Genomic DNA, 25170 nt, shown 5'->3' on the forward strand with positions numbered 1-25170 from the left:
ACTTCTAAAAAATCTGTTTTGACAGTGATATCTCATTTTTGAGACTGTTGACTAAGTTTTACTACTTGAAAACATAAATCTATCTACACTAAAATATATGTAATTTTAAAAAACAATCATAACACCAATGTTTACTACAATCTACTTTTTTTAAAAACTTTTGAGAAATGTTTTAGAATCTAGTATTTCTTCTTCAGAAGAAACATTTAACTGATTTCAGCAATTTTTAGTTTTTTTTATTCCCTTAAATTTTTCTTCCCTTAGATTTCTTTAATTTACAATTATTACAACTTAAAGAATATTAATGGAATACAAATCTAAGCATTAGAAGGTTGAGAAACACTTCATTCATTAGTATTCTAAGTACATCCAAGATATCAATCAAATGACAGTTATCATCTATATTTCCAGAATTGTGACATCTCCAATCTCAGGCTGGGTTCTTTAGAGAAGCAAAAACAGTGAAACTTGTGTGTGTGTATATACACACACACATATATATATAGAGAGACTGATTTATATCAAGGAAATGGTTCATGCACTTGTAAAGGCTGGAAAGTCTGAAGTCTGTGGGTCAGGGTGGAGGCTTCTACTGACTTATGGAGCTACAGGAGTTGACGAACCCAAGGTCTGCAGGTAAGACAGCAGGCATCTGGCTCACAGGCTGTGGAGACTGACATATCCCAAGATCAGCAGGTAAGCTGCTAGTTCAAGTCCCAAGAACCAGAAGTCAGATGAACAGGAGCCAGCTACAGGAGCCAGAGCAAGCAAAAGCCAGCGAGCTTTGCCAGAAAGTCCATATATACTGAATGCACACCACACCCCCAAGGAAACTACCTCTGAACTGATTGGCTGCTCAAAGCAGATCTCATTATGGAGGTGATTATATCAGACCTTACTATGAAGACGACTACATCATTACACAGCTGTCAAACTATATCATAACTGCCAAACCACTGAGAATCATGGCCTAGCCAAGCTGACACATGACCTTAACCATCACAGTATACTCTTGTCAACCTGAAACCTGTACCCATCTCCCTAAACCACAATCTCTAAATAAAGACAATTATAAAGTCATACCAGCACCTAACATGATAAAGCATGCATACAGCCAAAAAACACATTAGTCCTATTTACACCTTATATTCATAAGTAATGAAAATAAAAATTTTTGATGCACACATAAAAGAAGAAATACTCAACAATTACAGTCATCATTTCTGCAACTGGTCAGGTAATCATAGTTGGTATTTAGAACTATCTTCCTCCACCACTTGTTATGTATTCCCTTTAACCCTTAGCAAGCACTTCAGATGGTTGTGGTTCTTTGGTTGGTGGGGTGACCCAAATCTTCATTCCCAAAGGGTCTGGGCCATTAAGAGTCACGTTGGAATTGGGTTGCTGTAGTTTTCCATTGACTTTAATCACAGGGCATGGTAGTACTGAGAGACATCCAGACATACTCTTCTTTACCTCTATTATATAATCTTAATCCAATTTGAGCTTGGTAATCAGCATCAGTCACACCAACCAATACATTAACTCCTTTCTTTGTCTGTTGATCCAGAGGCATGAGGAGTCCAAAGTGGCTAGGTGGCATTCCAAGCTTCCAGTTCAGTGGAATCAGTGATGTAGCTCCTCCCTTTGGAACTCAGACCTCTAGACCCACAAAGCATAGGGTACCCAGGACAGATAGCAAAAATTTTATGGTGGGTCATAGTGAATGGTGCCACTCCTATTTCCACCACCTCATTACTGGACCCATGAATCCTGGCTGTGGGAGAAACAGCACCATATATTGGATGCTGGTTTATAGCATATAGAGCCACCTGGAGATCACTGCCCCAACCTTGCAAGGTATTGCCCCCTAGATGTCACCATAATTGTGTCTTTAAAAGGCCATTCCATCATTCTAGCAAGCCAGCTGCTTCAGGATGATGGGGAACATAGGAAGACCAGTGAATTCCATGAGCATGGGCCCAAGCCACACTTCAGTTGCTGTGAAGTGAGCCCCTCGACCTAAGGTGACGCTGTGTGGGATAACATGATGGTGGATAAGGCATTCTGTAAGTCCACAGATGGTAGCTTTGGCAAAAGCATTGTGTGCAGGGAAGGGAAATCCGTACTCACAGTAAGCGTCAATTCCAGTAAGAACAAAACGTCGCCCTTTCCATGATGGATACGGTCCAGTGTAATCAACTGCTACCAGGTTGCTGGCAGATCACCTTGAGAAATGGTGCTATATCAGGGACTTGGTTTTGGTCTCTGCTACTGGCAGACTGGGCACTCATCAGTTACTGTAGCCAAGATGGCCATGGTGAGTGGAAGTCCATGTTTTGGACCCATGAATTACCTCCATCCCTAACACCATGGCCACTTTGTTCCTGAGCCCATTGGACAATGACGAGAGTGGCTGGGGCAAAGAGAATGACTAGTTTCCAAACAATGTGTCATCCTATCCACTTGACTGTTAAAATACTCCTCTCCTGAGGTTACCCTTTGGTGAGCATTCACATGACACACAAATATCTTCACTTCTTTGGCCCATTTAGAAAGGTCTATCCACATGCCTGTTCCCCATACTTCCTTGTCTTCAATTTTCCAATCACGTTCCAAGTCCCTGACCATCTAGCCAAGCTATTGGCCACAGCCCACGAGTGAGTATACAATCACACATCTGGCCGTTTCTCCTTCCAAGCAAAGTGAACAACCAGGTGCAATGCTCAAAGTTTTGTCCATTGAGGTTTCCCTTCCCCACTATCGTTGAGGCAGGTCCCAGAAAGGGGGTGCAGTGCATTTCGATTGGTGCCAGTGTATGGCGCAGAGTCATCTGTAAACCAGGCATGAGTTTTCTCTTCTTCAGTACACTAATCATAAAGAATTCCTCACGAGGCCATAGGTGCAGACTGGGAGATGGAAGATACCATGACAGGAGTGGAGACCTTGGGCATTTGGGCCACTTCCTCATGTGATGTACTTGTGCCTTCAGGTCTTACTCGGGCCTGATCTCATATGTACCACTTCCATTTAATGATGGAATGCTGCTGTGCACGTGGGACTTATGACTCTGTGGGTCAAACACCACCCAGTTCATGACAGGCAGCTCAGGATGCATGGTGACTTGGTGGCCCACAGTTAAGCATTCAGTCTCTACTAAGGCCCAGTAGTAGTAAAAAGCTGTTTCTCAAAAGGAGAGCAGTGATTTGCAGAGGATGGCAGGACTTTGCTCCAAAATCCTAAGGGTCTGTGCTGTGATTAACCAATAAGGGCCTGCCAAACACTCCAAACAGCATCTCTATCTGCCACGGACACATCTCTATCTGCCACGGAACCAAGTGGCACACCAGCTTGCACAGCAGCCTAAACCTATTGTAGAGCCTTCTCTGGGTCTGGGCATCACTCAAAGCTAGCAGCTTTCCAAGTCACTAGATAAACAGGCTGGAGTAGCACTTCCAAATGAGGGATATGTTGCATCCAAAATCCAAAGAGGCCCACCAGGCATCGTAGCTCCTTTTTAGTTATGGGAGGTGCCAGGTGTAATAACTTATCCTACACATTAGAAGGAATATCTCAACATGCTCCACACCACTGGACCCCTAGAAATTTCACTGAGGTGGAAGGTGACTGAATTTTTGTGGGATTAATTTCCCACCCTCTAGCACGCAAATGTTTTACCACTAAGTCCAGAGTCATAGGTCCTTCTTCCTTACTGGGTCCAATCAGCATAAGGTTATCAATATAGTGGACCAGTGTGACATCCTGTGGAAGGCAAGGCAATCAAGGTTCCTGTGGACGAAACTGTGATGTAGAGCTGGGGCGTTTATATGCCTCTGAGGTAGAACACTGAAGGTATATTGCTGGCCTTGTCAGCTGAAGGCAAATTGCTTCAGGTAGTCCTTCAAAACAGGTATGGAGAAAAAGGCATTAGCCAGATCAATAGCTGCATACCAGGTACCAGGAGATGTATTAATTTGCTCAAGCAATGAGACTACATCTGGAACAGCAGATGCAATTGGAGTCACCACCTGGTTAAGTTTTTGATAATCCGCTGTCATTCTCCAAGATCCATCTGTTTTTTGCATAAGCCAAATAGGTGAGTTGAATGGCGATGTGGTGGGAATCACCACCCCTGCATCCTTCAAGTCCTTGATGGTGGCAGTAATCTTTGCAATCTCTCCAAGAATGCGGTATTGTTTTTTAGTTTACTATTTTCCTAGGTAGGGGCATTTTTAATGATTTCCACTTGACTTTTCCTACTGTAATATCCCTTACTCCACTTGTCATAGATCTAACGTGGAGATTCTGCCAGTTGCTGAGCATATCCATTACAACTATGCATTCTGGAACTGGAGAAATCACTATAGGATGGGTTTGGGGACCCACCAGATCTACTGTGAGATGGACATAGGCTGACTCCATTAACAACCTGACCTCCATATGCCCCCACTCTGACTGGTGGGCCACAGTGACTTTTTGGGTCTCCTGGAATTAGTGTCAATTAAGAGCCAATATCCAGTAATCTCTGAAAAGTTTGATTGCTTCCTTTTCCCCAATGAACAGTCACTCTCATAAAAGGCCACAGATACGTTTCGGGAAGGCTTGGAGAAAGATTAACAGTATAAATTTCTGGCAGTGCAGTGAGGTCTATTATCAAGGGGACCTGTCCTCCCGTTCATTCAGGAGGTTGTGTGTCAATAAACTGGCTCAACTCTAGGAATCGATTGACAGGCCATAACACTTTATTCTGGCGATTCGAGTTAGACCACCGTTCACTTGACCAAGAATTCATCTGCTTGTAGAGATCAAGTAAATATTTAATAGAGTTCCCATCTACTTCACTCCTAGGGAGATCATGACTAAGCAACCAACACCATAAGTCTGTAATAGTAAGACTATTCTGATTATTGCATTGACTGCACTGTCAGTTATGGTAATCATGCTCACCTTGTCTTTGCTGACTGAGTGCCACCACTTGGTCCCTTCAACCATGGGGTCCAGTCAGCCCCATTGCAGTTAGGTGTTTTAATTCAGTTAGGGCAGTTCCTACTGTCAAATCTGACTTACATAAAACAGCAATCACAGCAGTCTTCAAGGATGCTGCAGCTTCCTTCACAAATTTGTTCCTCACCATAGTGGTAAAAGGCTTGTTCTCTGGGCACTCCATGTGTGGGTGTGTGCGTCTAACCTGATAAATGCACTCTAACATGCCAATTTCCCTAAGCCTTTGAATTCCTTCTTCTCCAGTATAACAAGGCAGTTCTGGTACTTCAACTTGATTTAGTGTAGGCCACCATGTGATCCATGCCTTCGTGAACCAATCAAATAAACTATCAGATTCTTTCCTAACCTCTCATGCTGAAATACTGAATGAAAAATCAGTGCTTAGTAGGCCCATATCAAAAAACTCAGACTGATCCAACTTTGTTTGTTGCACCATTATCCCTATCCTTAATAGCCATTCCCACACATATTCTCCAAGTTTCTGTTTGTACATATGATAAAACTCTAGAAGTTCTTTTGGAGTGTAGTGTACTTCCTCCTGGTCACGCTTTTATACTTCACCTTTTGGGGCCTGTTGTGACTTAACTCTATTTACAGGTTTAGAAGCCAAAATGGGTGGTGAGGATGTGTTCTGAGAACACTCAGCATGTCCTGTAAATTATATACCTCAAGCGATGCCCTAGGCAATGACTCAGACACCTCCCCAGGGGATGAATAAGACAAGGCTCTTAGTCACAGTTGGGTTAATCTTATCAGATGGGGGTGGAGGAGTAATGGTTGTACTGGGGAGGGTGATTTAGAAAAGATGGAATAATCTCTTCAGATGAGAGTGAGAGAGCTGGTTCTGTTGGCAGCAGTGATTTAACAGAATTTAGGGGCACAGAATTTGTTGCCAGCTTCCTGATTATCTGTCCATATTCCCCATCCCAAATTATAAGATCCCATTTCTTCCCAATCAATGTCCTCACTTTAACTTTAGACAACACTTGAGTTTGGGAATTCAACTGGCATTGTAATTCAGCCATTCTTTCAATAACATTCTGGGTTTCGTTCTTGGCAATATCAGCACCATTACTACAAGAAATAAGGCTTTCTTTCAAGGCACAAGTGACAACTTGGAGGTTGTTTATCCTGTGCTTGATCTATGACTCTGAAGCCCTAAACTTATCTCTTTCACCATTATGTCTAGCAATTGCAGGACCAACCAACCAGCTTCCTTATACTTCCCATTCTGACAAAACTGTAGAAAGGTATCAAACATATGATCACCCAGAACGTTGCCTCTCACCAACAGCTGATCTATTGGTGGTGATATTTTGTATATTTCTATTGCCACCTCATACCATGGATTAGCAATATCCTCTTTACTGCTGGAAGCAGAGTCATCAACATCCTTAAGACTAACCAGACTTGCGAATGAATTTAGAAAACTCATCCTTACAATTTTGTTTCTCTAGAACCACTCTTGGTATGAAATGTCTTAGGCTGAGTTCTCTAGAGAAGCAAAACCACTGAAGCGTATATACACGTGTCTGTATGTGCATATATATGCATATATGTGTATACGTATATACACATATGTGTGAATACACACACACACATATATACATACACGGGGGGGGGGAGATTTATATCAAGGAAATGGCTCACACACTTCTAGAGGCTAGAAAGTCTCAAGTCAGTGAGTCAGGATGGAGGTTTCTACTGACTCACAGCCAGCGGAGGCTGCTAGCTCAAGTCCCAAGACCTGGAGGTCAGATGACATGAGCCAGATGCAGGATCCAGAGTGAGCAAAAGCCAGTGAGTTTGCCAGAAATTCACATGTATTGGATGCAGGCCACATCCCTTTCAACTGACTGGCTGCTAACAGCAGATCTCATTATGGAGGTGATTATATCAGATCATATTATGAAGATGATTTCAACATTACATAGCTGCCAAACTGCTGAGAATCATGGCCCAGCCAACTTGACAAACAACCTTAACAATCACACCACCCTACATACACACCTTTCATTTGGTAAACTAACATTAAACTCATCTTTCTAGAAACTCAATTCTTTTCTAATAAATGATATAGAAGATTTACTAATATATTCATAATAATATATTAGACTATTATATCACTTTACATATCTTAATCTTCCTATGGGCAATAATAACCACTATGATTTTAGCACTAAGGATTGTGCTAAATGTTTTATATACAATTTTTCATTTAAACCTTATAACAATCCTATTAGACATTATTACTTCTCCCAGTTTTACAGAAAAAAACTGAATTGAAGAGAAGTTAAGTAATATGACAAAGATCACAATTGTTAAGCAGCAGATCTGGAATTCAAAACAAAATTTGATTGACATCATGCCCTTATTCACTACACTACACTGCCTCTCTATCTACCCAGCAAGTGGTTTATAATTTCCTACTCTTATATATTTAGATCAGAGTGACAAATACAAATGCTCTATAGGGCTAAGCACTTACTGTAAGTGAATAAAATAATTTTCAATGTTTCAATAAAAGAAATTTTTAACAATAATAGGGAACGGTGGCGAAATTAGCACCACATACTCCACTGATGTTCAGGTAAACAAAAAACTGGCTTACAGTTTGAAACAAGTACACTGAAAAAAGCAAAACTTTTGACAACTTTTTGTGAAAAGATACGGAAATCTAGGTTTGCTTTGTCCAGCAACATTTTTCCCACAAACTTCGCCATGATCAGGAAAGTAATTATAGATAAATATACATGTGGATAATGTAAACATGGGAAAGTACTAGTAATTGTTCATTTTATATGACAGATATGCAATATTCATTGTATTTTAACTTTCTGTAAGCTTGAAAATTTTCATAAGCCAGAAAGCAAAGAAACAAACAGGTATTTTAAGGAGTGCCACTGGTAACCACCATTATTACTGTGATCTTGAAAATTTTGTTTCCTAAAATTTTATTCTACTAACTATAACAATCAATGATATTCTTTGATCAACTTGTGTTCGGAGGCCCTGTAAATGCTATTAGGGAAATATGAATAGAGAAATAAGTAAAGGCTAGCACTTTCCAGCTACAAGAAAAAAAAATCCATGATAGCCCTTTAAAATATATATTGCAAAAGACATTCGACAAAGTCCAACACCCACTCCTGACAAAAACTCTCAATAAAATAGGTACAGAAGGGAAATTCCTCAACATAATAAAGGGCATCTATACAAAACCAACAGCCAACATCATTCTTAATGGAGAGAGGCTGAAAACATTCCCCCTGTGCTGGAAGTCCTAGCTAGAGCAATAAGGCAAGAAAAAGAAGTAAAGGGCATCCAAATTGGTAATGAAGAAGTACCACTGTCCCTATTTTGTGGATGATATGATACTATACATAGAAAACCCAAAAGACTCCATGAGAAAGCTACTGGAACTAACAGAAAAATTCAGCAGAGTAGCAGGATACAAGATAAATATACACTAGTTGGAATCCTATACACCAATAAAGAGAATGATGAAAAGGAAATCAGGAACCAACAGTATCATTTAAAACAGCCCCTAAAAAAATAAAATACTTAGGAATAAATCTAACAAGGGATGCAAAAGACCTATACGAAGAAAACTATAAAACACTACTACAAGAAAACAAAAGAGAACTACATAAATGGGAAAACATACCATGCTTATAAGTAAGTAAATTCAACATTGTGAAAATAACAGTTCTACCCAAAACAATCTACAAATACAATGCAGTCCCGATTCAAATACCAACAACATTCTTTTGAGATGGAAAAAAAAATCATTAACTTTATATGGAAAGGGAAAGAAAGGGAAGAGTTACCAGATAAGTAAAGAACTATTGAAGAAGAATAAAGGAGGAGGACTCACACTACCTGACCTCAGAACCTACTATACAGCTACAGTAGTTAAAACAGCCTGGTACTGGTACAATGACAGATACATTGACCAAAGGAACAGAATTGAGGACCCAGATGTAAATCCATTCACCTATGATCATCTGATCTTCGACAAGGGTCCAGAGTCCATCAAATGGGGAAAAGACAGTCTTTTAAAAAATGCTGCTGGCAAAACTGGACGTCCATCTAGAAAAAGATGAAACAGGACCCATACCTCACACCATACACAAAAACTAATTCAAAATGGGTCAAAGACCTAAATATAAAACCAAAAACTATAAAGTTCATAGAAGAAAAAATAGGATCAATGCATTAACAGGATACAAACCATAACTAACGACACACAAACTCCAGAAGATAAGCTAGATAACTGGGATCTTCTAAAAATTAAACACTTACGTCCATCAAAAGACTTTACCAAACGAATAAAAAGAGAACCTACAGACTAGGAAAAAATTTTTGGCTCTTACAAATCCAACAAATGTCTAATCTCTAAAATCTACAGGAAAATCCAACACCTCTACAATAAAAAGACAAATAATCCAATTAAAAAATGGACAAAGGAAATAAACAGACACTTCACCAAAGAAGACACTTGAGGAAATGCTCATGATCACTAGCCATTAGAGATATACATATCTAAACCACAATGAGATACCATCTCACCCTGACATTACTGGCACAAATCAAAAAAACAGAAAATAACAAATGTTGAAGAGGCTGCAGGGAGATTGGAACTCTTATGCATTGCTGGTGGGAATGCAAAACCGTACAACCATTTTGGAGAACGATATGGTGCCTCCTTAGAAAGCTACAAACAGAAATACCTTATGATCCAGCAATCACACTACCATGAATATATCTTAGAGAAATAAAGAGCCATCATACGAATAGACATGTGCACACCCATGTTCACTGCAGCACTGTTCACCATAGCAAAAAGACGGAAACAACCTAGATGCCCATCAACAGCTGAACAGATAAACTATGGTACATACACACAATGGAGTACTACGCAACACTAAGGAACACTGACGAATCTGTGAAGCATTTCACAACATGGGTGAATCTGCAGGGCATTATGCTGAGTGAAATAAGTCAATCAGAAAAGGACAAATATTAAATATTGTGTGAGACCACCACTATAAAAACTCATGAAAAGATTTACACACAAATGTAATCTTTGATGATAACGATGGAGGGGAAAGGTGAGGATGGAAAAGCACTAAATAGACAATAGATAAGTGGTAACTTTGGTGAAGGGTAAGACAGTATATAATACTGGGGAAGCCAGAACAACTTGTACAAGGCAAGGTCGTGGAAGCTCCACAGACACACCCAAACTCCCTGAGGGACCAAATTACTGGGCTGAGTGCTATGGGGACCACAGTCTCAGGGGACATCTAGCTAAATCGGCACACCACAGTTTATAAAGAAAATGTTCTACATTCTACTTTGGTGAGTAGCGTCTCGGGTCTTAAAAGCCTGTGAGTGGGTATATGCCTGAAATCTAACTTCAACTGTTTCAGCTGTAGGGTGGCAGGTTCGTGGCATCTGACACTTCTCTGCCCATTGGGCTGGTTCCTTGCCTGCCAACATCAGCGGCATGAGGGCTGGTGGCTCCACCTATGCCACACAGTCACCCGCGGCAGGGGTCTAAGAATAAGCGGTGCCCCCTAGTCCAACAGCATTGGTACTCATAGTCTGGCTACAAAACCCATCCACCTACGTGCTCTAGAGAACAGGGACACTCGAGGGTGGCTGTCGGCCCCCTGCCTTGCTCAGCACATGACCCCCTGCTGCAGCCGGATGGATGCCTGTACCTACACCAATCACCCATGTCTGTCTAGGACTGTGGGCGAGAGCCTGCACCACACACTTGGTGGCCAACTACCTGGATACCGAGCTGAATCCAGACAGGAGGAGTGGGCGGACTCCTGGGCTCACATACTTAGTAGCAGGTCTGGCCACCTGGTGGCAGGATGTTGGAGCTTCAGGGGGGATTGCTGACTGGGCTAGTTCGCACCAGCAGCCTGTTTGGGCATATCAAAACAAAACAAGAAGCTAGGACACAGTAAGCAAACATAAAATAAATATAATAACTTACTGATGGCTTGGAGACAACAGTCAATATCAAATCACATACACAGGCAGACCATGATGGTTCAGGAAGCTCCCAAAATAAAGAATCAAGAAATTTTCCAGAGGAAGAGGATTTCTTGGCATTACCAGAGGCAGAATACAAAAGATTAATATACAGAACTGTTCAAGAGATCAGGAAGGAAATTAGGCAAAACGCAGATCATGTAATAGAGAAATTTAAAAAGATTAGAGAAGAACATAATGACAAATTTAACAGGCTGCAAGAATCCACAGAGAGACAGCAATCAGAAATTCAGAAGGTTAACAATAAAATTTCAAAAATAGACAACTCAATAGAAAGTCAAAAGAGTAGAACTGATACAATGGAAGTCAGAATTAAGTGAGACTGAAAATAAAGTACTTGACACAACTTATTTGAGGAAAAATCAGATAAAAGGATTAAAAAAAAATGAAGAAACCCTAAGAATTATGTGGGACTCCATCAAGAGGAATAACCTACGAGTGACTGGAGTACCAGAACAGGGTGGGGATAACAGAAAATACAGAGAGAATTGTTGAGATTTGTTGGCAGAAAACTTCCCTGATATCGTGAAAGATGAGAAGATATCTATCCCAGATTCCTGTGAGCGGCCATCTAAGATAGTCCACTGGTCTCACCTTGTCTGCAGCAAGGGAGAATGAAGAAAACTAAATACACAAGTGAAAGATTAGTTCAAAGGACTAACAGACCACAACGACCACGATCTCCACCAGACTGAGTCCAGTACAACTAGATGTTGCCCAGCTACCACCACTGACTGCTCTGATAGGGATGAGAACATAGGGTCCCAGACAGAGCTGGAGGAAAATGTAGAATAAAAATTCTACCTCACAAAAAAAGACCAGATTTACTGGCCTGATAGAGACTGGAGAAACCCCGAGAGTATGGCCCCCAGACACCGTTTTAGCTCAGTAATGAAGTCACTCTTGAGATTCACCCTTTAGCCAAGATTAGACAGGCCCATAAAACAAACGAGAATAAAGGGGTGCACTAGCCCAGGGGCAAGGACTAGAAGGCAGGAGGGGACAGAAAAGCTGGTGATAGAGAACCCAAGGTCAAGAAAGGAGAGTGTTGACATGTTGTGGGGTTGTTAGCCAATGTCATAAAATATGTGTACTGTTTAATGAGAAGCTAGTTTGTTCTGTAAACCATCTAAAGTACGATAAAAAAAAAAGATGCAAAAGAAAAAAAAATGGTTGCAATAATCCCCTTAAAAAAAAAGGAAAAAGAAATATATATTGCATCCTAATGTCCTAAAAAGGAGCCCTGGTGGTGCAAGGGTTCATCACACGGCTGCTAACTGAAAGGTTGACAGTTTGAACCCATATAGTACTCTGTGGGGAAAAAAGACCTGGTGATCTGCTCCCGTAAAGATTACAGCTTAGAAACCGTATGGGGCAGTTCTACTCTGTCAAACAGGGTTGCTATGAGTCTGAATCAACTCGAGGGCACTGAACAACAATGTCCCAAAGAAGACCTTGGGTGACAGAAAAAGTTAAGCACTAGATTACTAACCAAAACAATGGTAGTTTGAACCCACCCAGGGGCGCCTCGGAAAACAGGCCTGATGATCCACTTCTAAGAGGTCAGAGCCTTGAAAACCTTATGGAGCAGTTCTACTCTGCACACATGGGATCACCGCAAGTCAGAACTGACGTAACAGCAAGTAACACCCATGTCCTAACATCCCATTTGAAAAATCAATCACTCGAAAAATAAACTGAAGCAAGCATTATTTGTAGGCTTGCCTTGAAATAACTAGTGTTTATTCATTCATTCTATCCCACCTTATGGCAGACAACGTCACAATATTCATGTTATAAACAAAGACACAGAGAAGTTAAGTCACACATAAAGTTACACAGCTATTAAGTGAGAGAACTGGAATTCAAACCTAGGATATCTGACCCCAGAGCATGTGTTTTTAACCACTGTTATGTTGCCTCTAAGTAATAAATAATTAAATGTCCCAAAGGTAATGTTGAGATGGCCAATTTTTTTTTTACCACATTTGTAAAAAAATGCCTTTGAAAAAAAAATGACTAAGAAGAAAAAAGGACACCATGGATTCACATTATTACACAAAACATCAAGTAAGATGAATGAATATTTCTTTGTTGAATGCTCAAGATTTGGAAAAGTACTCCACTTAGGGATCCAAGTATGAGTGGAGTCAGAGAGGCAGAGATGATCAGGTTATACTGACAAGCAAGCATTAAGTACGCTCGCCTGGACCGAGCTGCAGTTGATAGGATTCAATCACATGAAATACGTACATATAGTTCTTCGAACTGTTTCTGGATTTCACTATCCATTTCAACAGCATTAAAGTTTGGATCCCTAATAGGGAATGCTTCAACAAACAGCAACGCAGCATTTGATCGAACTTCAGAGTTTCTGGCCTATAATAATAAAAAAGAGTATTTCAGATTCCAAAAAGATAACATATGAAGCCTGTAGTCTAGTGTTCCTAAATACATACTTCTATTACCTCAGTATAGACTTATTTATAAACAAATTTCAAAAGACATTTAAATTGACAAAACTTGTGAGACCTTCCTTAAATTAAGCCAAACTCTCAAGTCCAGTGTCATCAGATATCAAAAGAAAAAATCAGTTACTTTGCTTCAAAGTCCCATCTCATGTCATTAAGAAACATTCAGTATCATATCCTAATTACTGACACCAGAATTAGCTGCACTGAAAAATACTCATATGTAAATTTGAATACTCTTTAAGAGTGCTTTTTGTCATCCTGTTCCCCAGCTACCAACACAACTAGGAAGTATGTAAACTGCAGATTATCTTGTCTATAGATCACCTACATGTATTGTTTTAATGTATGCTGCTATTTCCCTTCACTGACATAGTTACTTCAAAAGTGATTGTGTAGTTAGCACTAAATTAATTCAGATTTCCTGCTGAATGGAAAACGCTTTTAATAAAAGAAAAAAATCATTAAAACATTTATCTCCAAATTTCACAAAGCACTCAACTTTCAATCTTATTTTTACTGCCTTAATACAATTTTGAATTAGACTATCTAATGTATCTAAAAGTATGATTAGTACATTCTAAACATGAATTATATTCTTTGTAACATGTACCTTTAATCCTCTCCAAAGGATGGGTTTATATAATCTGTAAAGCATCTCTTCCACTCCCTGTCGAAATTTCTTTTGATGGTGAAAATAACTCAGCACCTAACGGTGAATAAAAAGCATTTGAGGAAGAAGCCATAGTTTACGTGGAGTTTAGTAATACATTTCACAATCTAATTTTCTTCCTTTTAATTCCTTTTATGCATTTTCCCATAAATTTATTAGTGGTGTTGATAAACTATGTCAAAATTTTATATAGTTTAACATGACGTCACTTTTTATTACTATGTAGGATTTGAAACACCAAATAATATATGTGAAATAAATAACCCAAACTGATCTACAATTTAATAAATCACACCAAAATTAGGGGAGGGAATCCACTGATTACGTAATTTATATTATATTCTAAACAACATTCATATATTCTATTTACTCTTTAACATAGTTGAGTTTAACAATCAAATTCTTATTTTAAATACATGACATCACAATTTTTAAAGCCTTCTAGAAAACTGACTGGTCTAGATAAATCTATGTGTTCTTTATCCTTGGGTAACTCAAATTAAAACATCAATAATGTAAAGAAAGGCTTCAATCTTCATTCAAAATTAATATAGTACTTGCATTTACAAATAATAGTAATTTCACTTTACAAAAAAGCAAAGAAGTACACTTTGTGCATTTAGCTTCTTGATACATGGTTGCCAAAACTACAACAAGCAAAAATAGGCATCATTCTGTGGGTTAGAATGCTGATAGATAGCATCCACTTAATTTAACCAAACAAATACCACATTTTCCAATTCCTTCTGCCAGGATCATAATGATTAATGAAACACCTATCAGTGAAATAACAACACTGATAGCAGAGCTCTATTTAGTCTGACCACTTATAAATGTAATGATAAAATTTGTATGTAAATTCTGAAATTACATTTTAAAAACAGCATCAATTTTATCAGGAGGAACTAATGAAGCATTTGTTCCATTTGATTTACAGAATACTGAAATGGGAACTTAGTGTAGAAAAGTAAATAATAAAAATTTCAAATATCTTCTAAAAAATACGGTAGTGGCAGTTAGACAGTGATGATTCTGGAATATGTCAAAGAATTTAATTAAAGGTTTTTCAATTAAGTTCTGAATATCTTAACGATAGTACACCTATTTTTTTCTCATTAAATCTTGGTAGCAGTAAATAAAACTGCCAAATACCAAATATTCAGATTCTTAGAAATCCTACTGACTGCCTGTGAAAGCTTAACCTAATTTTTAAACTTAACCAAAAAAATTCTCCAAAGGGGCAGGGCCAAGACAGCAGAGTAGTCAGACGCTTCCTGTGGTCCCTCTTACAACAAAGACCCAAAAAAACAAGTGAGTCGATTATATATGACAATGTAGAAGCCCTGAACATCAAAGGCAAAGTTGAGGAATTGGATTGAGTGGCCAGGGGAGGGAGAGATGGTTTGGAAGCAGCGAGGAGGTGCCAGACCTGACCCGGCAGAAGCCAGGGCCCTTCAGGCTGGATTGGCTTGCGTGTGCAGTGAGACAAGCAGTGGCACTCGGGAGGCGTTTTCCACATCGGGAGAGACCCAGCAATGGAGAGTCTACTTGGACATCCAGAACCAGTGAAAAGCAGCACTTAACTGGCAAAAGATAAGAACTTACATCTGGCCTACCACGTAGATCAAAAACATCCCATTTGGAAAAAACCTCTCTCCCATTTACCTCCCCACTCCCCGCTCTGCACCGGGTCCTGGGCCAGCTTCAGCGATTGCCAAGTCCCCTGGACTGGAAGTAGGATGCAACACGTGCCCTAAGCCACTCTCCTGGCCTTGGAGAGGGAATAAATTAACAAACAGGGAAAAAATAATCTGCTGGCTCCCCTAAGCCAGCAACTCAGGGTAGGCACAGCTGCTTTGCCTAGGCACAGGCATAAGGGGTCCACGGACTTTGAATGCCTTTCACTCCTGCATAGACCTGGGTGGGCCTATTTCAACAGCATAGGTCCTCACTACCACAGTACAACAGGGTATATACCTGAAGTCTAACTTCAACTATGTTAGCTATATGTTGAAGTGACAGCATTGTGACATTTGACAATGCCTGCCCATTAAGCAGAGTCTTCACCCACCCGCAGCATGGGCCTACGGACTGGTGGGGTGGCTCCAAGAATAAGTGGTGCCTCCTAGTCCCTACAGCCAACAGCACTGGGTGCCCATAATACAGCTGCAAAACCCACCTACATACGTGCTCTAGGAAACGGGGACACACTTTTCTCCCAGAAACTCAGAGGCAGGCATAAGCTCCCTGCCTTGCTCAGCACGTAACCTGCTACTGCAACCACATACCTGTGCCTACACCAATCACCCATGCCTGTCTACGACTGTAGGTGAGAGCCTGCACAACACACTTGGTGACTGACTACCTGGACACCTGAGCTGAACTCATACAAAACAAGTAAACACACTCCTGGGCTCACATATTTAATAATAGCTATAACCACCTGGTGACAGGATGTTAGAGCTTCAAAGGTGCCACTAATCAAACTAGCTCACACGAGCAGCCTATTTGGGAATATCAAAACAAAACAAAACAAGAAGCGAGGACACAGTAAGCAAACATAAAATAAACAAATACAACAACTTATTGATGGCTCAGAGACAACAGTCAATATCAAATCATACAAAGAGGCAGACCATGATGGCTTCAGCAAGCTCCCAAAATAAAGAATAAAGAAATTTTCTGAAGGAAGAAAATTTCTTGGAATTACCGGAGGTAGAATACAAAAGAATACACAGAACTCTTCAAGAGATCAGGCAAAACGCAGAACAAGCCAAAGAACACACAGACAAAGCAACAGAGGATCTTAAGAAGATTATCCAAGAGTATAATGACAAATTTAATAGGCTGCAAGAATCCACAGAGACAGCAATCAGAAATCCAAAAGATTGACAATAAAATTTCAGAATTAAACAACTCAACAGACAATCACAGGAGCAGAACTGAGGCAACGGAAGTCAGAATTAGTGAGACTGAAGATAAAGAACTTGAAACCAACTTATTTGAGAAAAAATAAGATAAAAGAGTTTAAAAAAATGAAGCAACTCTAAGGATTATGTGGGACTCGATCAAGAGGAATAAACTATAAGTAACTGCATTACCACAACAGGAGAGGATAACAGAAAATACAGAGAGAATAGCTGAAGATTTGTTGGCAGAAAACTTCCCTGATATCATGAAAGATGAGAAGATATCTATCCAAGATGCTCATCAAACCCCACATAAGGTACATCCCAAAAGAAAGTCACCAAGATATAGTATAATCAAACTTGCCAAAACCAAAGATACAGAGAAAATTCTAACAGCAGCTAGTGATAAATGAAAGTTGTCTACAAAGGAGAGTTAATAAGACTAAGCTCAGACTACTCAGCAGAAACCATGCAGGCAAGAAGGTAATGGAATGACATATATAAAGCCTTGAAGGAAAAAAATTGCCAGCCAAGAATTATATATCCAGCAAAACAGTCTCTTGAATATGATGGCAAAATCAGGGCATTTCCAGATAAAGAGAAGTTTAGCTAATTTGCAAAAACCAAACCAAAATTACAAGAAATACTAAAGGGAGTTCTCCGGCTAGAAAATCACCAACATCAGACAACAACCCAAGCCTAGAACACAGGACAGGGCAACGAGGTATCAACCCAGATAGGCAAGTCACAACAATATACCAAAGCTAAAACACTGAAAATAGGGAAACAGAGATGTCAACTTGCAAAAGATGACAACATTAAAACAAAAAAGGACTAAAACATGTAGTCATAGATTTTTCATATGGAAAGGAAGTCAACGCGATATAAAGGAATAAAACACTGGTTTAAACTTAGAAAAACAGGGGTGCATATTAAGGCAACCACAAAGGAAACTAATCCTACACATCAAAATAAAAAACAGGGAAAATATAAAGTACTCAGTAAATACAAAATCAACAACAATGAAAAAGACGAAAATACATAAAGAAAAACGACTCAGCGCAGAAAATTAAGTGGAACAAATAAACTGTCAACAACACACACAAAAAAAAGATATCAAAATGACAGCACTAAACTCATACCTATCTACAACTATGCTGAATGTAAGGACTAAATGTACCAATAAAGAGACAGAAAGTGGTGGAATGGATTAAAAAACACGATCTGTCTATACGCCGCCTACAAGAGATAAACTTAGACTTGAAGACACAAACAAAAACTGAAAGGATGGAAAAAATTACATCAAGCAAACAACAATCAAAAAAGAGCATGAGTAGCAATATTAATCTCTGACAAAAAAAACTTCAAAGTAAAATCCACCACAAAAGATAAGGAAGGACACTATATAATGATTAAAGGGTCAATACAACAGGAGGACACAATTGTAATCAATATTTACACACCCAACGACAGGGCTCCAAAATACATAAAACAAACTCTAACAGCAATGAAAAGAGAGATAGACAGCTCCACAATAATAGTAGGAGACTTCAATATGCCACTTTTGGTGAAGGACAGAACATCCAGAAAGAAGTTCAATAAACACACAGAAGATCTAAATGCTACAATCAACCAACTTGATCCCATGGACATATACCCAACACTCCACTCAACAGCAGGTGAGTGTACTTTATCTTTTTGAATGCATATGGAACATTTTCCATAATATACCACATATTAGGCCCTAAAGCAAGCCGTAACAAAATCCAAAGCATCGAAATATTACATAGCATCTTTTCTGACTATAAGGCCATAAAAGTAGAAATTAATAACAGAAAAAGCAAGGAAAAAAATCAAACACATGGAAACTGAACAACACCTTGCTCAAAAACTACTGGGTTACAGAAGAAATTAAGGATGGAATAACGAAATTCATAGAAATCAAATGAGAATGAAAACACATCCTACAGGAACCTTTGGGACACAGCAAAAGCAGTGTTGAGGTCAGTTCACAGCAATAAATGCACACATCCAAAAAGAAGAAAGGCTCATAATCAAAGCATCAACCCTATGACTGGAACAAGTAGAAAGAGAGCAGCAAAAGAAACCCTCAGGTGCCAGAAACAAGGAAATAATAAGAATTAGAGCAGAATTAAATGAAATAGAGAAGAGAAAAACAATGGAAAGAGTTAATGAGACCAAAAGCTGGTTCTTTGAAAAGATCAACAGAATGGATAAACCACTGGCCAAACTGACAAAACGAAAAACAGGAGAGAAAGCAAAAAACCTGTATAAGAAATGAGATGAGTGATATCACAACAAACCCAACTGAAATGAAAAGAATCATAACAGAATGCTATGAAAAACTGTACTCTAACAAAATTTGAAAACCTAGAGGAAATGGACAAATTTCTAGAAACTGATTCCCTATCTAAACTAACACAAAGAGAAGTAGAACAACTAAAACCTATAACAAAAGAAGAGATTGAAAAGGTAATTAAAAAAACTCCCAACAAAAAAATACCCTGGCCTGGACAGTTTCATTGGAGAATTCTACTAAACTTTCAGAGAAGAATTAACTCCACTATGACTAAAGGTATTTCAGAGCATAGAAAAGGATGGAATACTACTAAACGCATTCTATGAAGCCAGCATAACCCTGATACCAAAACCAGGGAAAGACACCACAGAAAAAGAAACTTAGAGACCAATATCCTTCATGAACATTGACACAAAAATCCTCAACAAAATTCTAGGCAATAGAATTCAACAATACATCAAAAAAATAATTTACTATGATCAAGTGGGATTTATACGAGGTATGCAGGAATGGTTCAACATTAGAAAAACAATCAATGTAATCCATCACATAAACAAAACAAAAAACAAGAACCACATGATCTTATCAATCGATGCAGAAAAGGCATTTGACGAAGTCCAACACCCATTCATGATAAAAACTCTCAGCCAATAGGAATAGAAGAGAAATTAGTTAACATAATTAAGGGCATTTATACAAAGCCAACAGTTCACATCATCCTAAATAGAGAGAGTCTGAAAGCATTCCCCTTGAGAATGAGACCAGACAACGATGTCCTTTATCACCACTCTTATTCAACATTGTACTGGAGGTCCTAGCCACAGCAATTAGGCTAGAAAAAGAAACAAAGGGTATCCAATTGTTAAGGAAGAAGTAAAAGTATCTCTATTTGCAGATGATATGATCTTATACACAGAAAACCCCAAATAATCTACAAGAAAACTACTGGAACTAAAGAAGATTTCAGCAAAGTATCAGGATACAAGATAAACATAAAAAAACAGTTGGATTCCTCTACACCAACAAAGAGAACTTCAATACCATTTACAGAGCCCCCAAGAAGATAAAATATTTAGGAATAAATCTTACCAGAGACGTAAAAGACCTATACAGCGAAAACTACAAGACACAACTGCAAGAAACCAAAAGAAACCTGCATAAGTGGAAAAACATAAATTGCTCATGGATAGGAAGACTCAATATTGTGAAAATGTCAGTTCTATCCAAAGCGATCTACAGATACAATGCAATCCTTATCCAAATTCCTACCACATTTTTTAAGGAGATAGAGAAACAAACCACCAACTTCATACGGAAAGGGAAGAGGCCCTGGATAAGTAAACCATTACCGAAGAAGAACAACAAAGTCGGAGGCCTCACACTACCTGATTTTAAAACCTATTATATTGCCATGGTAGTCAAAACAGCCTGGTACTGGTACAACAACAACAGATAAATAGACCAATGGAAAGGAATTGAGATGTAAATTCATCCACCTATGAGCAGCTGATATTTGACAAAGGTCCAAAGTCAGTTAATTGGGGAAAAGACAGTCTCTTTAACAAATGGTGCTGGCAAACTGGATATCTCTGTGCAAAAAACTGAAACAAGACCCATACCTCACACCATGCACAAAAATTAACTCAAAATGGATCAAAGACCTAAATATACAATCGAAAATGATAAAGATCATGGAAGAAAAAATAGGGACAACACTAGGAGCCCTAATACATGGCATAAACAGAATATGAACCATAAGTAACAATGCACAAACACCGGAAGAGAAACTAGATAACTGGGAGCTCCTAAAAATCAAACACTTATGCTCATCGAAAGACTTCACCAAAAGAGTAAAAAGACAATCTACAGACTGGAAAAAATTTTTGGCTATGACAAATCCAGTCAGTATCTAATCTCTAAAATCTACAAGATACTGCAAAACCTCAACAACTAAAAGACAAATAATCCGTTTGAAAAACGGACAAAGGATATGAACAGGCACTTCACCAAAGAAGACATTCAGGCGGCTAACAGACACGTGAGGAAATGCTCACGATCATTAGCCACTAGAGAAATGCAAATCAAAACTACAATGAGATACCACCTCACCCCAACAAGGCTAGCATTAATCCAAAAACCACAAAATAATAAATACTGGAGAGGTTGTGGAGAGACTGGAACATTTATATACTAGCTTCCTTAAAAAGCTAGAAGTACCATATGACCCAGCAATCCCACTTCTTGGAATATATCCTAGAGAAATAAGAGCTGTCACATGAATAAATATATGCACACCCATGTTCACTGCAGCACTGTTCATGATAGCAAAAAGACGGAAACAACCTAGGTGCCCATCAATGGACGAATGCATAAACAAATTATGGTAAATTTACACAATGGAATACTGCGCAATGATAAAGAACAACGAGGAATCCATGAAACATAACATGGAGGAATCTGGAAGGTATTATGCTGGGTGAATTTAGTCTGTCGCAAAGGGACAAATATTGTGTAAGACCACTATTATAAGAACTCAAGAAAAGTTTTAAACGCAGAAGAGAACATACTTTGATGGCTAGTAGGGTGGGGATGGAGGGAGGGGGTATTCACTAACTAGATAGTAGACAAGAATTATCTTAGGTGAAGGGAAGGACAACACACAATACAAGAGAAGTCAGCATAACTGTACTAAACCAAAAGCTAAGAAGTTTCTTGAATACAATCAAACACTTTGAGGGACACAGCCGCAGGGGTGCGGGTCTGGGGACCATGCTTCCAGGGGACATATAGTTCAATTGTCATAACAAAGTTTATTAAGAAAACGTTCTGCATCCCACTTTGGTGAGTGGTGTTTGGGGTCTTAAAAGCTAGCGAGTGGCCATCTAAGATGCATTAATTGGTCCCAACCCACCTGGAGCAAAGGAGAATGAAGAACACCAAAAACACAAGGAAAATATTAGCCCAAGAGACAGAAAGGGCCACCCAAACCAGAGACTTCACCAGCCCGAGACCAGAAGAACTAGATAGCACCCAGCTACCACCAATGACCACCCTGACAGGGAACATAACAGAGAGTCTCTGACAGAGCAGGAGAAAAGTGGGATGCAGAACTTAGATTCTAGTAAAAAGACCAGACTTAATGGTTTGACTGAGACTGGAGGGACCCTGGAAGACATGGGCCCTGGATTCTCTGTTAGCCCAAAACTAAAACCATTCCCAAGGCCAACTCTTCAGACAAAGATTAGACTGGGCTATGGGACATAAAATGATGCTCGTGAAGAGTGTGCTTCGTAGCTCAAGTAGATACATGAGGCTAAATGGCAGCTCCTGTCCAGAGGCAAGATGAGAAGGCAGAGAAGGTCAGGAGCAGGTTGAATGGACACAGGAAATCCGGGGTGTAAAGGAGGAGTGTGCTGTCACAATACATGGAGAGCAGCTAGGGTCAAATAACAACGTATGTATAAATTTTTGTATGAGAGACTAACTTGAATTTTAAACTTTCACTTAAAACACAACAATAAAAAGAAAACAATTATCCAAAAACAAAAAAATATTATTTGAAAAATAATTTGTATAAAATTAATAACATTAAAATAGGTCTCACTTACCTCTCGTACTTTTGAATGCACTGGAGACTTTCTTTGAAGATTGATTCCATGATACATGAAGTCCTGAATGCAATCATTCTCAATTGTCTGAAATAATAAATGTAATACAAGGTACTTGATACATGTGTGTGAGTGCGTGTGTTTACACATATATATGACATGATAGTATAACATTCTGAATACAAAAATAAAGTTTGATCTTTTGATGATGTATTTAATGAGGAAAAGAAATCTGAAATCTTTAATCAAGTTTTTTATTTTAACTTTACATCTCTTGGATTTCCTTTAGCTTACATATACTAAAGAGAATGCTTAACTTCTTTTTTTATTTCATGAAATAAAATTTGTGCTGAATGGCAGAGCAAGCTTCCACCTACCACTAAAGGCTGGTCTAAATCCAGACAAAGTTGAGAGATATAAGTGTAGTACACTCACTCTTCACTTATTGACATGATTAGGTTCCAAAGACGAGGTCATTATGCAAAAATTGGCGTTGTGCAAAAATGGAGGATGACTACATCATTATATAACTGCTAAATCACAATATTATATAACTGCCAAACCACTGAGAATCATGGACCAGCCAAGCTGACATATAACCTTAACCATCAAAGCCAGCGCTACTCTTGCCTCGCACGTCGGAGTTTGTTACTGCCAGACGTACACCGTTAACGTGTAAAACAGTCAAGTAGATTTTTTACTATTGTTGTAAGTGCAAAAGTCAGATAACGAGATAATTGATAAGTGAGGAGCAGGTGTACTGTGACACAGGCCTCTTTTGAGTCATCCCTGACCAGGATAACCTTCAGAAGATCAGATCTGTTCCAAGAGTCTCTCCACACTGAAAACTGAACTATTTCTAAGGTACGAGCTCAGCTTCCAAACTGACTGAAATAAGACCCTTTAGGAGTGCCACTGAGAAGCAGCAATGTAGTGGAAGGAGGTGTTGAAAACTCCTCAATTAACCTCTTATATTAAAGTGGCTCCAGATGGGAATGACCGAAGAAAAGCTAAGCAATCAAAAGTAGCCAAGAACTCCAACAGACTATTCGGCCTGTCACCCCTGAACATCCCTAGTCTACCCCTCACATACATACCAGAGGTTCCCAAGGCTTTAAATAATGCTAGATATAAGGAAACCTTACTATTAACCACTAATTCAGTATCTTTGAAAATGTTTCCTTCACCTGAAGCCACTAATAAAACTTAGCATCACTAAATGAGGGACAACCAGATTTATCTGCCTTATGATGTGATGAAATATGAGATACACAGCACTACCTATGAAGTACTTGTGCCAAAAAAGTTGAATCCAAACCTTTAGAGCTAACTACCAGAGTATAGCACATTCTATAGGACAACTGAGCTGGACTCTTAAGCATAACACTGACATAAGTGTATTAAAAAAAAAAAAAAAGAATTGTACCGCTGACTGACGTAACTAAATGTACACCTGTAGAAGACTGAATTGGCAAATGTTGTATGATGTGCAGTTTCACAATAACAAAAAATAAATTAATTAATTAAAAGAGATAGAAACAGTAGCTGCTGATGCTGCTAGTGAGCAGCCACGCACTTTATGGGTTTTGGTTTCTTGGTTTAGAGCTTTAAAGTCATAGTTTCACGGGACACCCCAGTTAATTGGCCTAATATCTTGTTTAGCGCTGCATCTAAGGTACAACAATGGGTCTCTATTCATCTGGAGCAGCAGAGGAAGAGGAAGAATCAGAAATATGAGGAAATGGAATGTGTGGCTAATTGCCTCCTATGCCATGAGACCAGAAGAACTAGATGGTGCCTAACTACCATTACTGAATGTTTTGATCAAATCGTGATTAAAAGGGGGAAAATGCAGAACGGAATTTCAAATTCCCATGTGTCATGGACTGAATTGTGTCCCCAAAAATGTGTATCAATTTGGCTAGGCCAAGTTTATTAAGAAAATGTTCTGCTTCCTACTTTGGTGAGTGGTGTCTGGGGTCTTAAAAGCTAGTGAACGGCCATCTAAGATGCATCAATTGGTCCCAACCCACCTGGAGTAAAGGAGAATGAGGAACACCAAAGACACAAGGAAAGTATTAGCCCAAGAGACAGAAAGGGCCACATAAACCAG

General features: G+C 39.0%; 1 protein-coding gene across 3 annotated transcripts in view; it reads right to left on the reverse strand.

Moving 5' to 3' along the window:
• NCAPG2 (non-SMC condensin II complex subunit G2) overlaps positions 1-25170 on the reverse strand; it is a 122077-nt gene that overhangs the window by 69689 nt on the left and 27218 nt on the right. For all 3 annotated transcript variants that reach the window (XM_023727982.1, XM_023727983.1, XM_004372764.2), the window contains exons 9-11: positions 23058-23144; positions 14161-14256; positions 13330-13455 (exon numbers count right to left, since the gene is read on the reverse strand). In XM_023727982.1, coding sequence (XP_023583750.1) covers positions 13330-13455; positions 14161-14256; positions 23058-23144 — 309 coding nt within the window. The remainder of the gene's footprint in view (positions 1-13329; positions 13456-14160; positions 14257-23057; positions 23145-25170) is intronic.

The sequence above is a fragment of the Trichechus manatus genome, unplaced genomic scaffold (assembly GCF_000243295.1).
Source record: "Trichechus manatus latirostris isolate Lorelei unplaced genomic scaffold, TriManLat1.0 scaffold00020, whole genome shotgun sequence".
Lineage (NCBI taxonomy): Eukaryota > Metazoa > Chordata > Mammalia > Sirenia > Trichechidae > Trichechus > Trichechus manatus.